This window comes from Harpegnathos saltator, unplaced genomic scaffold (assembly GCF_003227715.2).
Source record: "Harpegnathos saltator strain DR-91 unplaced genomic scaffold, Hsal_v8.6 scaffold522, whole genome shotgun sequence".
Classification (NCBI taxonomy): Eukaryota; Metazoa; Arthropoda; class Insecta; order Hymenoptera; family Formicidae; genus Harpegnathos; species Harpegnathos saltator.
In genome coordinates, this window is record NW_020230341.1 from 279,037 (window position 1) to 295,137 (window position 16,101).

At 45.2% G+C, this 16,101-nt stretch overlaps 1 protein-coding gene across 5 annotated transcripts in view; it reads right to left on the reverse strand.

Moving 5' to 3' along the window:
* LOC105190272 (dipeptidyl peptidase 4 omega) overlaps positions 1 to 16,101 on the reverse strand; it is a 296,820-nt gene that overhangs the window by 266,216 nt on the left and 14,503 nt on the right. For 2 of the 5 annotated variants that reach the window (XM_025303011.1, XM_011152957.3), the window contains exon 1: positions 6,832 to 7,033. The exons of 2 other annotated variants lie outside the window; for them this stretch is intronic. Coding sequence is in view for 1 of the 3 variants with exons in the window: in XM_011152956.3 (XP_011151258.2) it covers positions 6,384 to 6,422 (39 nt within the window). In the remaining 2 variants the exon portion in view is untranslated. Of the gene's footprint in view, positions 1 to 6,383; positions 7,034 to 16,101 lie in introns of those variants that run through there. One more of the 5 variants, XM_011152956.3, reaches the window with a different exon arrangement.

A 16,101-nucleotide genomic window follows, 5' to 3' on the forward strand; every position in this document is an offset into this window, starting at 1 on the left:
TCCAGTCCCCTTAAGCGTTCAATACACCGTCCGTTCTAAACGGTGCATTGAGGTAACACTTGGTTTATCGTTTTCAACCAAAAGTTTGGAGACCGATAGCACTTGAAATTTGCACAACGCGGCACACACGTACCCGCGCGCAATTTATAACGAAGTACAAGTGAGCGAGCAAACGTCCGTCTCTAACTGAAATAAACATCCGCCGGGTAAATTCGCGGATCCTCATTCTCCGCGATTTGCATTGCAATCGAGGAAGAAGAAAAGGCCACTTCTCTCGATCGGCGGCCTCGATAAAACTCGCGCAAGTACTCCGCACTGCGCGACTAAATATTTATCGTGCGAACTTAATTTCCTAATGAATCCACGATCCATGTTCTCTTTCTCTTTCCTCCCTCTCTCTCTCTCTCTCTCTCTCTCTCTCTCTCTCTCTCTCATATTCGCTCCCGCGACAATATTATTCACAGGTAACCATCGACAGTTAACGCTGAACACATATCTTAAATTTAATACTTGCTCGAGCCCGGCGGTGGGAACTGTTTGCTCTGTTCGTTGTTGCGACATTGATCGCCGATCGGCTCGACTGATTCCGCTCGCCGCAAGAATAGCTTTAGCAACGCGGCACTACGGTGCCGGTTTTATCGAACGTAATAACGCAATTTAGCCGACGTCCTGCCCGTACTAATCAGCGATATAGGGCTGCCGTGAGTGGATGAAAATAATTTCGTTAGCCTGTGGAAAATCCTCGCGCGAGAGTTTGCGCCGTGAAAGCCGCTGTCGCTCTCAGATCGCTAATCGCCGGGATTCACGGGGGATACGCTCTCCTGGCTCTAACTCGTCGTCTATTTCCGTAATTTTAATCGTCGATTACGGAACATCGATATGCTGTAAGACCGCAACACCTGTTTATTAGACATTTAAAACGAGTCTTCGCTCGCTCGCCGTCGTTCGATGGAAATTTATTTTATTGTACCTAAGACGGTAATTTTAATTCCGCGATAAATTCACGCCGCGAGGCATCTCCGCGTGAACATTTCCGAGATAATGATTACGTTAATAGACATAAATAATGGCTCTGTCTCTTTTATCGCACAAGCTTGCTCGTTCGTGTAACTTGGGCGACCTATTCGCGCGCGCACGAATATTTCATACTGGAACTGCAAGCGTCAGACACGCGACATAATTATTATCAATGAGCAAACAACTCGATTGTTACGAAGTTGAATTGATCATAGGCCTTTGTTTCAGCCCGAAAGCGTTTCAGACCGTCGCGTCACGCGTATCGGTTGTCCGCGTTACGCCGACGACACCGACGTCGCTATCTTCGCGACTATATGAATTCATTTTAATTACAGCGTACACCGTGCGTATGTTGCGCAAATACCATCAAATGTTTAATGTTAATTGGAACTGATAATAGAGATCAAATGTCACGTGCTGTTCGAATGATGCCAAGTAAATGAATAATTCACCGATAAATAGCGCGATACGCGATACTATCTATTAATAATAATGTAGTAATTCACTCTAGTTGAGAACAACTGTTCGCGCAAATAGATTCGTGCGCGACATCGTCCGATAGTGACTGTCCAAGCTCCCAACGAATGGCAAATCCATCATTTTCGCTACCAACGAACAACAATCGTTTCGTAGAACGCCCGAACACTTACAGTTATAACGAGTGAGGTGCGAACCAATTACGAACCAGCTGTATCTATATTTAATGTACGTATAATTTTGATTGTAATTATTAATTGTAATTGTATTTAATTGCAGTTGTAATTACAATTACAATCTATAACGGGAATTCTCTTCTCTTCTCAAATAATTGTCGGACACACAGCCTGTTGGCGATTGAGGCGACTTGAGTCACACTTGCGCAAACATCAACAATTTCGCATTTACGATGTTTAAGCTGCGCAATCAATGCGATATCTCGCCTGGTAGTTGAAACATTGCGCGCGCGCGCGCGCGCGCTCGTATTTCTCGCGACGTGGCACGGCTCCAATTCTACTTTCGCAATCGGGATCGACGAATGCGTCGAGACGATGCGCGATTCGAGAATAAGAAAAACGGATCTGCCGTGTTCGTACTCTGAGACACGATGGGGAGTTTCCATGCGTTGCCGCAGCCTTGACCGCATATACCTGATGTGTGACCCTAATGTTAGTGAATGCCTAATTGCGCAATATCGCCGACCATGAAAAGTAGTAGGAAGGCGATTTATTCGCGCAGCCACGCGCGGACAAAGCGCGATGGCACACAGACAAAGTCGAAAGTTTGACCTTCCTCGTATCGCATCGTATCGCAACGCGCTTCCATCTTGTCGCGTATCGTTCAGCCGCCGCGGAACCTGCACGAAAATCCTTTCACGACGATGTCCCGCCGCGCCGGTCGGAACCGGTTGGCCTTCTGCCGTAAAAGTGCGCTTACCAATGAGGAACTCTTCGCCGTCGCGAGACGAGACTTTTTATCTTCGCTTTTTCCGAGAGCGATTAAACTAAATGACAGACTAATTCGGAATTCAGTGACGTTCGCGGCACATCGGAAAAAGGGCAGGGGAAGACCAACTGAGCCAGGTGATCGATTTCACCGCGTCTAATTATTCCCGGCCACGTGCAGTCAGTCGCGTACGTGACTCCTTTCCATATCAACGCTAAGCGAACGACGATTTGCAAACGATATAGAATCTTGCCGAGGAGATTTCTCTTTTTCTCTTTTAATGTCGGCTGTGCAAAAACGTGCGAAAAGGATTACTCCTATTATCCATATCGGAGAACAAATCTGTGTCTCTCTCCCTTCCCTCAAGATATCGAATCGCAGTGGACGGAGAAATTTATGATTCAGCAAATTAAAACACGACTTGTCCGTTATAACGCAGATATATTAATTAATTTCAGTGAAATGTGAAAAATTTACGGCAGAGTTGGCAGTTGGAAATTTAATATAATTTCGCGAATCGTATAACGTACGTATTTTGTAGGTAGAAAGACAAGTTTATCGATTGATGGACGAACAAAACGCGCTCCATGATTTTGCAAATTTCAGCCGAATGTATCCAATTTCAAAGTCTACTTTTCGCGGAGAAATATGTTGCAACATGATAATAAGATTAATGTTCACTACCGAAGTTTGATTTTCCGAATATCAGATAATTTTCTCCCATTTTTCAATACATACATAAATGTCATGTTTGCGCATTATCTTTAATAATTCGCAGTATTTTCAGTAAGTAGCAGTGATTTGATAACATTGCTTTTAATAATCACAGATTTATTCTAAAATAAACTGTGTCTCTTTTGTTTTTTCGTATTTATATACGAAAAATCGTATATAATTCGTATTTATTCTCGCTTTAAAAGCTACAATAATTTCATCGAATCGCTGTCGATAAACTGCCAGGAAAATAAACAACTCTGAAATAATAATTCAAACTTGTCATATCATTTCCAAGACATTTAATACTAATTAACTCGCAAAAACTTCTATTTTAACTTCTTAAAATGCCACTACATATATACATCTCGCAGTTTTCACAATATTATCTTCTCCACGGGCACATTTCATATTTCGTGGCTACAAGGATAAAAAAAAGAGACTTTACCGCGTGTCGTAATATGTAAAGCTGTTAAATGCACCTTACACTGTTGTAATTTCATGTGTGCCGACACGGTTGTTGCAAAAACTGTTGCTACGTTTGCGGTTTTCTTTCAGGAGGGTTATTTATGCACTCGCGCGAAGTGCTTGTTAAAGTTTTACGCTTCTGGACAAATACGGAGAGCAAACTCACGTTATATTTATGTCAAACTTCAAATTTATATCTCTCATATGCTGCATTTTGTACTCGTATCTGCATTCAAAGACTTCACGCGGGAAGCAAGAGGGAAAGAGAAGAATGGGGGAGAGAAAGGAGAGGAAAAAGGCGCGCGCGAGAGAGAGAGAGAGAGAGAGAGAGAGAGAGAGAGAGGGAGGGAGAGAGAGAGGGAGGGAGAGAGAGAGGGAGGGAGAGAGAGAGGGAGGGAGAGAGAGATATATATATATATGCCATTATCGGGTTTTAAACAAAATTATCATCGTGTTATGATATTTGTTCACAAAGAGCTAAAGCAAAGAGTCCTTCCCCTCCCCCTTTGACTCGATATTTAACCGCTTCAATGAGTTCAACCCAATTAATGATCGTTTCTCGGAATTACCTCGAAACCATTAATTCGATATTTAGTTTATATATTTAACGCACTTTTGCACAGCCTCTTGCTACTATTACGCGCGTAATTCGATACGTGGATTGAAACCGACTCCGACAAAGCGCAGCAAAATTTTGTAAATTGCTTCGGTTCACTATGATTCCCATGGCGGCTGTAGCGATAGTATTGCCTACCTCGATTATACGAAACAACACGTCCCTGCGCCTGTACGAACGCGAGAGAGAGAGAGAGAGAGAGAGAGAGAGAGAGAGAGAGAGAGAGAGCCAAAGCGAATGTGGCCCGCGCCGATTTACCTACCTCGCGTTTTCGGCCGCGGCCGGCCGACTAACTGGCCGGCTATTTATTTATTTATTTTTGTATCGGCGATTTTGTACAAACGCGGCGCGCTCACGTGACGACGTCTCTGATAAGACCGCGCAAACATTTCCCGAGACGTGATCTTTGACGAGATTTTGCTGTCACTCCTGCTCGCTTAACCCATTTATCGGCGAGCGAGTGCGCTATATCTCGTGACGCGCACGACGGAGTTAAATTTACTCGTAGCAAATGTGACGGAGGACGGTTTATGCTAATACCGCTGAATTCAGTAGCAGTCGCACCGTTTCTGTGTACGTTTCTGCGGCTGATGCGACGCCGCGTCGCGTCAGAAGGACGCGAATACGTGCCAAAAAATAATGCAAGAGGAAATTTCGGGTCAAACGGCCTTAACGAAAATTTCATCCATGGGTTATCTCTTGTCTCTCGGTACTGGAGTCTCGTTACGTCGTTAAGTAATTCGGTAATGAAACTCGAGATAATGAGACACGTGCCACGTGGAAGAAAAAAGAATAAATTTTCATTTACGGGATAAATGCGCGCGCGGGCGCACACTCGTGCGGAGACGCAGGCCAAAAATTAAATCCAGGAGGAGATTTTGGGTAAAGTGTTTTAATGAAAATTTAATTTGTGAATCTCGCGGTTCTTGAATCTCTGCTATTAAATAACTCGGTGATGAAACTTAAAATAATGAAAAGTACCTGCGGAAAAGGATACCTCTATTTAACGCTAAACCGTGGAAGCGTGGAAACCGTGTAATACGCACCGAATGACACGAGAACAAAGTTCCAGAGGGACTGTCTTCTAGAAAAAAAAAAATCGGTAAACCGCGATATCGCTATAATAAATATTTAAGAAGCTGTTATCTATACTCAAGTATTCTCTTTCTGTGACATAACTCGCGATAATGAAGTTTGGGATAATGAAAAATATCCTCGTGTAAAAATTCTTATTTAAGAAGCGACCGCAGATTTTGCTCCGAAAACGATGCAAATGCGCTCGGAAACGAAACTCGAGACGGGGACTTTGCGGTAAAATGACTTTAATGAATCCACAGTTTGAGAACTTTATCTGTCCTTTAAGCTGGGCGTTGTCAAATAATTCAGCAACGAAGCTTGAGATGATTAAAAATGCCGTTGCGCGCAAAAGAGGAATTTCCCTTTAAGGGACAACTTTGTACAAGAATTTTACACAGACGCAGATCTTGCGCGACAACAGCTGCAAAGATATCATCCTGCGCTATCATCCTAGTTTGTAACCGCATTATGCGGATGACTGCCTTTAAATCAAAACTTCGGTGCTTTGTTACGTACATTCTACCGCGCGATGTAAAATGTAATCCTACACATTTCTGCCTTGTCACGTAATCAACAAAATGTTAAATTCGGGTGAACAGAACATAAATTTGGCGATGATTAAACGGAACGAGAGTGAGAGAGAAAGAGAAAGAGAAAGAGAAAGAGAAAGAGAAAGAAAGAAAGAAAGAGAGTTTATCGTGTGCGTGCCGGCAAAAACTTTTAACAAACATCGGTCGAAAACATCGGTTTCTTGCAAAATTCACGTTTAATCGGGGTTATTAAACAATCAAGCGGCGGCGAGCTCCGGGAACATTGAGCTCAAAAATGGAACTACCCGACCGTGAAAAGTTAAGTCAATGTTTAACCGACGAATAGCTAACTGTGTGTAATCTTTGCATTCGGAGTTCACGGGGAATACCGGGGGGGGGGTCGAGTTGCTTAATAATACAACGCCGGTCTAACGAACGAGCCTCGAGTTGTAACGAACATGTAATTAATCGGCAAAATTTGATGGTCAGTGAGTGATTCGATGCTGCTAGCGATAAAGTATGCTCATAAACGATATTACCGCATCGGCGGGTGCCAAGTTGAAGACCGTTCTGGTCATCCCGGTGACAAACTCCGTAAACGCTCTCGCAAGCACAAACGCGACCGCACACGCAACCACTGTGTGATCCCTCAAGCGTCCTACAGCGTCGGCAAAAGATCAATTTGACTTCTCAGCTGCATCTGAATACACAGATTGCCGGCAAGATCCGCGCTCCTAACGCCAATTCCCCGGCCCATCCCAACCACCTCGGAAGCTCCGCAAAGATGTGGAAGACCGAGCACGAGTCACAAACGAATCACAGATTAACGGAGTCCCCTCTGACGAGTCGGATGCGCATTTTTCGCCAACCGACACACAGATTTCCCCACTGTCGTGGAATCGGGAAGGATACACCTGACGGGCGAGTTTCTATCCGACCGGCGCTTTCAAACACGGCGTGTGTTCCTCGTCGAGGCTCGCGACCAACCTCTCTCTTCTCCTCGCCTCTCCAAGAGAAACAAACAGAGAACCCTGACAGAGGCCGATGAATCGGCCCGATCGGCGCGCGACAACTCTCGCGAATCACTGTCGCACTCTTCCGTGTCACACCGGCCCGGCCCGGCAGGCGGACTTTGTGGCGGGTCGCAAACGACTGCGGAACGAGAGCGGCGACCAGCAACCTTCGACGGTCGACGGCGCACTGGAGCAACCATCCGCTTCAGGTTGCGACCAAGTCTACCTTACCGACGCAGGCGTCCTTGACGGGCGAGCGCAAGTGAGCAAACGAGCGAGAGCGGGTGGGCAGGCGCGGATCACTGTGCTAGCCGGATAGCACGGAAACCCCGAAGAAGGAGCAGAAGGGAAAGGGGCAGGATAGGGCAGCACAAACTCATCGGTTGTGTAGATACCTGTTGAATGCACTCGCTCGAGGTGGGGAGGAAGTGCTGTCGCGACGAGCCGGGGAAGTACCGAGCGCCGTTGCAACCGCCACCGCCACCGCCGCCGCCGCCGCCAGCGAAAGGATCAGAGTCGATCGAATCTCCGAAAACTCATCTCCAACAGCGGCCGGAATACGCCGGCTCTCCGCTAGCCGTTGAATTATGATTTACCTGCGAGCTTTTGTGCAGATAATTTGTCGAGGCTGTTTACGCGATAGAATTTTCGTGCGGGACGAAATCCGACCGACGTGGACGCGAAACTCGCACACCGTTGCCAACATCTGTATTTGCATTGTAAATACATGTTATCTCGATCGAGCAATCAAGTCTATGGACTATTCGCGTCTATCGTTACCGTAGCAGTCACGTGAATTAAAATAGCTACGTATCCGGAAAACGTGTGCGCACACTCAGCCAGAAGTGAAAGTGAGGTCTTCCTCCCTCTCCCTCTCCCTCTCTCTCGCTCGCCCGCTCTCCCAATTCGAAATTTCATCGGCCGAAACTCCCCGGCAACCGACCGGTCGATTCAGCTTCGCGATTTTGTACAAACTCCTACACGGCCGCGGAAAGCTCCACGTAAATTGGAGGATTTTTTACGAGCCTAACCCCAGCCCCGTGGATTAATGTCGCTGTCGCAACTGTCACCGACACGATTCGAAGGCACTTGGGATGGGCAAGTCGAACCCGGCTGTCGATGCTCAAGGAGGGTCGCGCGGCAGCCCGCGCGGTTACGGTTAAGAGCCTCGAAATTACGCCCGTCGACGATAGGAAGTTACGAGCCGGATTGAGACTCGTGATTACGGCGGTTCCCCCACGAGATATAACGAGCGGCTGAAGAAAGAGAATCGATTGCGATCGCGCGGCGCACACGGAAGCATCCGGAACGGGGAGGATTCGGCATCCGCGAGTTCGCGTTCGGACGCGAGTATTCTCTCGCGCGCGGCGGCAAGAAATCAAATTGCTCCGCGGCGCGCCGGCTATGGCAATCACGGGCTTTTCCATCTGTGAGTAATCAAAGCTGGCGGATACGTCGTGTCGTGGTCGTCGTCGAGGGGATCCGCTCTCTCTCTCTCTCTCTCTCTCTCTCTCTCTCTCTCTCTCTCTCTCTCGGCGATCGGAACATTACGAGTCCGGACTCGTGGCGCGTATCCCGACGCTAATCCCGGTGTAACTTTATCACGCGATTGTTACAGGAGACGCACGCTATCTCGGGAGCGTGGTGGCCGCATATTTCGGTATCACATACCAAATGAGTTTCGGGTTTCGACAAAAGAGGAAGGACCGCTTCGTCTTCGACGCGATGAAGCTTTACCGTGACTTTGTCGGGACGGAAAAGGCTCTCATCGTGTCGACTTATTTCTATTGCCAATGCTGGCACTCGCGGTAATACAAGGGGGGAAGGGGTCGTCGTAAATAAAAGGAATGATAAAAGACGTGAACCGCAATTACTGGCGGCAATCCATGTCGCTCCAAAAATGTCTTAAAATACCCTGTATCGTCACGTGAGTCATTACAATATATTTTCACCTTTTATAGAGAGAAAAATCAAATCTTTAAAGTTTCTTGTCTCGGTAGAATTATTGGACCAACTTTATACTTCTTTTGTGCTACGATATTTCTTGAATTCTCTCATTTTTCTATCTTTTTTTTAATATGTAATAAGAATAAGGATATATATATATATATATACACATATATATAAATTCAGGAAAATGGGAAATAAACAAAATCGCGAGTTACATCTGACAATATATCGCGTAGTTCGAATTTCAAGCGCGTCGTCTGGAGCTCGACGATAAAATTATCGCGCGCTCCCGTCTCGCGGAGCCGTCGAGATGGTGGCGAAATTATACGGGTGAGATCGGCGGAAGTGCAAAGTAAGGACGATCGCAGACAGCTCTGCTGAAATTTTCAAAATTACGCCCTATGTCGACCACTTATTTAACACGCGCGCGCGCGACGTCGGTAATAGTTGTAGCAAAGGAGCAGAGAGGCATTAATTTTACAAGAGCCGAAATTGTTAACCTGCAATTTGTACAGCTAAGTACATTCATTAGACTCGCCAGTCCTAGATATTTGGCCATATTTGGCTCTGTAGAATTGGCGCTATTTCTTCAGATTATTATCGTAAATCGAATTATGATTCTCTTGACACGTAATAATTTATCGTAATTTAAAATCGCACATTTCTCTCTCTCCCTCTCTCTCTCTCTCTCTCTCTCTCTCTCTTTCTCTGCCTCTTTATTAGATATTCCCGAATATATATTACATCCAATTATTCCTTACATTTACTTACGTATATTACTTCCTCAAATTTATCAAACGAACAATTCAGAGCGCGATACTTATGGCATTAGCTGACAGCGATAATTGCTGCTAAGTGGTCGATAATTGGCGACAATTTGTACGAATTATCGGCAATTGCGCAGGAAAAAGTTTATAAAAGAGCGCTACGGCAAGAGAAAGCAAAATAGAAAATGATATGCCTTCGTTTAGTATAGAATACAACGATAAATTCTTGAATAAACTCTTGAACAAACTCTGGAACGAATTCCGCCCGCAAAGGAGATTTCGCAAAAGCAACGATACTCAAGAGATCGCACGGATCTTAAATCTGCGATAAAAATGTCATTTCACGGATATCGTTGATATTTCCGACGTTTGTTGTCTTATGCCGTCGATGCGGCGAATTCGAGAAAACGCGAGAAGTCACAAAAGTTATAATCAGCATGCGATATGATTTTAATTTCCACGTTTAATTTCCACGTCTCACGAAAATGACTCAATTGTAGGTAAACAGGTTGACTATTTCGATCCCCGTGCGCAGCATGCGCGCGGTCGGCCGGTAGAAATAAACAGCTCACGCGTGCGTCCGATATAATTTCGCGATAGGTGCGGCCCTCGAAAGAAGACGGAAATCGAAAATAAGAGTAGAACGCAGCTACATCCGATAAAACGCTTCCGTGAATAACCGAGTGCGCGCGTACGCGCGCTACATCTTTCGGAATACCGCAGTTCCACGGTAAAATAAACTAGTTTCAAGTTTTACACTTTGTCTTAAAAGCTCTGTAAAAATTTTAGGAAGTTGCATTATATACGAGACGTTTCAGGCCTGGCCAACCGAGTCACCCTTTTGCACGGGCTTTTCCTGCCTCGATTCAGCACTGTTTCTTCTTAACACAGAAACATAAGAAAGATAACGATAGCTCTCTTGCTTTAATTTACAAGCGCACGCAAAAGAAATAGGGATGTATACACGTATGTGTACAAATGTATACACGTTAATTGCAGATTCCCCGATCAAATTAAGGAGAATCATTCCTTAGGGGAGGCTATCGTGTGTGCATGCGTGAAATATACTTGCGGAAATGGTCCGCACTAATATAGCCTGGTATTAATGAATGCATTTCAAAGGGTTGATTTGCATACACCAATAGTCAATTACCATAGACATAAGCCGAGAGCGAGTTGCCGCCAACGCGCAATAGTATTATAATATATTTAGTGTGCCGCTAATACCACAAAAAATAGCCAGTCTATACATATTGATAAAGCTCTTATGCAAATTAGCTATAAAAACTGGCAATCCGGAGACGCTTTTAGGACCCGAGTATTCCGACGGAAATGTGTTCTCGCTTCGCGTACACTTTATCGAAATAAAAATTAGTTGTAGCCTTTACTGCCTGAACAATAAAATTTCGCCTACAGTGGATTCATCTGAAACATACCACGAATTTGATAAAACAATCTTTAATGACGGAACAATGGCTATAACTGGTGGCCATATTGTTACTACTTGATCGTTTCAAAGTGAACTCCCCTCGTGTGATATATCACCCCCTCTGTTTCTGCGCATGTTTCATCGCTTTTTACATGTCTGCGTTCGACTGAGAGAGAGAGAGAGAGTCGATAATTATTCCTGAGGCTTGAATTATGCGGCCGGCATAATTCGAACCTTGCTTGAAAAACGCGAGGTAAGCTCCGAAGCTTTCGTGCAGATTCGCCAAGAGCAAGAAACATCACATTTATCTATTTCCCATCAAGTCTACGGCAAGCCCTTAGACGCCCTCGTTTCTGTTTCTCGACACTGCGGTGTGGTGTATGCACTGAACATACGGAGAATGAGGCGTAATAACGGCGCGAATTTCGGCGCGTTAAAACGCGCCGGAAGAGTCAATAAACGGCGAGCAAGGGATCCAGGGTAAAAGTGCCGTGAGGCGTCGGCAAGGATACGTCAAAAGGTTTTCGCGCGCAAGTCGGGCGGTAAATGAGCTAAACGGCTCCGGGGCAAAGGCTGGCGTCAAAGGGGAATTCAGCAACCGCGCTAGGTGAAATTCTTGACTCTGCCCCCAGGACAGTGAATTACCACCTAGCACGCCACCTAGATTGCTATTCGCGCGGACTGACGTCCGCCCTTGCTATACGGGGAGGACTCTGTCGCGACAGGAGAGTGCTCTTCGCACCCCGGAGATACCCTGTTCGTCCTTATTAATGTTTTCGGTCATTCGACGTGCGCGCGAGCGCGACATGGCCGTGCGAGAATGCCCTGGAAAATTTGCATTCACAAAAGTGAAAAGAACCGCGATGTAAAGAACACTTGATCGCATCAAATCCCTTTCAATCCCCTTTCAAGAGCGTCGGTCTTGGGGAGGAAAGCTTGTTTCGACGGCGACATATCTAATGACTAATGATCAAGCGTAGCCGTAGGCTATCTTGACAATTGACGGCAAGAGAATATTTAATTGCGTGTCTCTTGTACTCGCTGTATCGAGATCGCAGTTTAGAATTATATTTCACGTAATTTTTTCTGACAATGATAAGATAGAATCCGCGAAAGGACCGATAACGCGAGACAACAACAATCGATCGCTAATTACTACTACGTGCGATCGTTGCAACAGGCAGACCTCGTTTTTATATCAGATTGTAAAGCATTTTAGAGCATTGTTCTCCAACGCACATATGATTTCGACTAAACGTTTTGTACAGATGTACTAAAGTCCTTCCGGTGTATTCGGACGCTTTCGTGCTTTTATTCACAAATAATTGAATGTCATCTCCCGCAATATTTCCCTCCCGTAGCTCGCGCACGAATGGCTCTGGCATCAGAGATGTTTGATGGAATAAACATATAGCCGCGAGCGTGTGAGAATACAAAATTAAAAAGGCATCTTGATGAAGTGATCCACTTGTCGTCGTTGGAGTTCTAAGTATTGTCGAACGCAACGTCATCGTTCCCGATCGTTAATACTACATTGTTGGAAAAAATCACAGAAGTGGGAAATGTGACATACACACCGCGATTAAATTCGCGATTTTACAAAAATCACGAGGGATTACCGGTGTCACCGTTTAGAAAGACTGTAAATAAATCCCCGATGAAACGCTTCCGTTGTATCGATGCCGTGCGCGTATCGCGGATCGTTCGTGTTTCTAATGGGGAACAATTTTAATTTTACAGCTGCTCTCATTCCCGCCAATGGTAAACCGATATATTTTACATATGATTCCTCGTTTTTTCCTGCGAAACCTTGTCGTTGCGTTTTTCATCTAGCTTGTGCGACGATATATTCGATGTGCTTTAACATATACGAACATTTGAACGTGTAAACGCTCAAAATATTATGGTGGAAATAAATTGCACCGGTCGCGCGTAAATATAATAATATAAGATTAAAAAGAGAAGTAAAAAATCACGCTGGTTCATTGAAACGGTTCCCCATTAACCGCTTTGATTCGCTTGAGTATGCCGTACCGTTTAGCACGATTGTTCTCGCGAGCTCACATTTCAACCAAATTCTGACAGACCATCGATATCACCGATTTTTTGAACGCGCGAAATGACTCTTTCACATTGACGCGATAACAATCCGAATCGTGTTCTCGGTCTTATTTTCCCTCTGGTCGACCTGTCCATATGCAATCCGTCGACTGTAACCGCACGCAACAAAGTGTGGTCGATTAAATCTGCCAAACACTATGACAGATAACCGAAACCATCGTGCTTTCGAGCTATTTCTGCAAAAGAGCAACATAACAGCGAGGGGAATTAGTCGAATTTAAGTGGAGTTGTACGTTTCAGCGAAATTCGCGGATACCAGCCAATAATGTATATATGTATATATGTACGGAAAAAGAAAACTTCGTTTCGTATAATTAAATTTCCTATTGCCTAGGAACCAGATGAAAATTCGGTTGTACAGTAACAGAAAAATTCCGTAGCAAGTTTCTGCTCGGTCAATTAGTCAATCTCAATCAAATCGAGTTTCAATACGGTCAAATACTTCGGCCACGCTCATGGGAATATTGCTTTTTCATAGTTGAATCTTCGTCTGGTATTCATTCAATTCAAATTATTCAAATCAAATTATTCGCACCATGCATTTTGATGAAAAAAAGCCGGTATACACCTTTGAACATGAAAACAAAAATATCCGCGTGACACCGATTTTTTGCCAGAATCGATGTAGCTGCAACTTAACGCCCCTATTACTTTCCCAGTATCTTCCCATAAGATACGTAATATTTAACAAAATGCACATGGAATATCTTTCGCGTGAACCTTCGTTACGTCACTTTCTCACACCCGATCGCGAAAATATACAAAATAAAATAGAATAAGCAAATTGTGCGACAAAAAAGAAGCATCGGTATTTCGCGTCGATGAGAAAAGACGAGAGTGTCCCTCGCTTTCTCTTTCACGCATCTTTCATTGGCCGCACTGCGTCGTTGCTTCCACTCGCTCTGCTCTCGTCTCTCGTCACTTGCGACTTGATTGTTTACCGCGCTCTCGCGGCCACTGCACGATAAAGGTATCGATTCGGCCGCGCGGCCGTCGCTTCCGTTATTAAGGTACAATGCTGGGCCAGAAGCGCCGGTTAACCGCTGGAAAATCGCGCAGCTGTTTCTAAAAGCTAGCGCGAGCGAGCAGCCGCCGTCAAGGCGACATGCATTTTCTAGCCGAGTTATTGTTGAGCGCGAGCATTATTTATCGCCGCGGTGCACATTTTCATGGGCTATCCCGACTCAGCCCTGCCGGTGGCTCGGCGTTATCCTCGGCGCGAGCATTATCCCCGCGACCAAGGAGGTACGGAGAGATTCGATAAAAGGCAGCGGCATGAAAGAGCGCGCGCGCGGAACGATACTTCCATTTCCGAACGCCGCGTAAATGCCAGCTTGTTGCAATTTGCAGCAATCAACGAGGTGATAAGAAAAGGTAGAAACTGGCCTAATAAAGCGGAACGGCAAAAAGCGACACTTTTAACAACGCCGCCCTTAAATCACCGTCGTAAAAAGTCCGGCTCGAGAGTGCGCGCCCGCGCGTATCACGCCTCCGCTGTGAAACGCAATTATCACGGACTGTAATCTCGCGTTTCGTGTATAAGACACGAGATTTCGAAGCGAATCAAATTAACCGGTCGGTCGCCCCCCCGGCGCGGCGGCGCTCGGAGCTGTAATACGAGCGTGCGAGCTCCGCGCTTTCAAGCCTCGTCGCGCGTTACGAAGCGCAGCTCGCGAGCCCGCGAGCTGCACAAATCCGCCAGACTATTATTTCTTAACGGGCCAATTTATGTAACTGCGCCGTAAACCTTAACAAGAACAGCCGGTTATTAAAAGGACGCTCTTGCAAAACGGCGAGCCGCCAGTGGCGGTCTCGACTTGAGGAAAAAAGCCGGAAGGAAACGAAGCAAGTCCCGCCGCCGGCGACCGGCCAGTATCTGAGACTGAGCACCACGTACCCTCGTCGTGTACGTTGCCTCGAAGGTTGCATAGATGCTGTGGGCTGCTAATGTGGATTATGATTACGTCATTAGAGAATCGCGATAACGGCAGAGTGTCTGTGAGTTGCCGTGTTCAACATTGCTTCTTAGTTTGCACGAAGGGCATTCTCTGACATTGTTTTAATCTCACTTTCGATTCAGATATTTCATGAATACATCGACGTTTTACTCCATTTTGTGTACCGTGCAAAAATACGCTTGTATTATACGATTTTATATATTTTTATTTTTAAATTTATATTAACATTTGTTTTATATTAATATCCACTTTTAAAGGGAATAATATCCAAGACATTTATTTGAATAGAGAGAGAGAGAGAGAGAGAGAGAGAGAGAGAAATAATTCGAAAAACTCGATATTATACGGATATTACGAGTTTCCAATTAATTTTCTAAAGTCGGAGAAAATCATCGAGTCTTGCGCACAGATTGTGCTCTATAGCGATCTGATTAAAATGACAAGACCTGAGATCTTGGATCTAATCTCATTGGTGTATCCTCGATTGCAACGGCTTTTGCGGCTTTAGCAGCTTTAGCGGCGATTTTATTTGACTGGCGCGAATGAGCTTCTACGATGCATTATTGTGCGATATATTTGGAAAGGAAGCATAAAATAACAAGCAGCGGTGAGATGCCGAGGCGCCGAAACGCGAGGTTCACGTTATCACTGCGTTCTCGAAATTGATTCTGGCTCAAGCCAATGATCGATTGCAACGAGCCTAGAGCTTTCACGAGAGAAAGAATTTAATAAATAGAAATAGAACAAAAGTTGAAAAAAAAATCAGCCAAGTTTGCAGATCCAAAGTAAACCTTCGTAAGTAAAATAAAATCGGAGGCCCGTCGCACACTTGACCCGGCAACATAAATATTATTATGCGTTGTTTATCTCGACCTTCTGAGACGCATGACCGGAAGATTTTGAGAACACGCGAAATCCCCAGCGTGTATGCCAGCTCATCTTTAATAACTGGGTCGCACTGGTAACGACAAAAAGAACGCAGGGCGCCAACTCTCCTCCTCCTCCTTTTATATGTATTT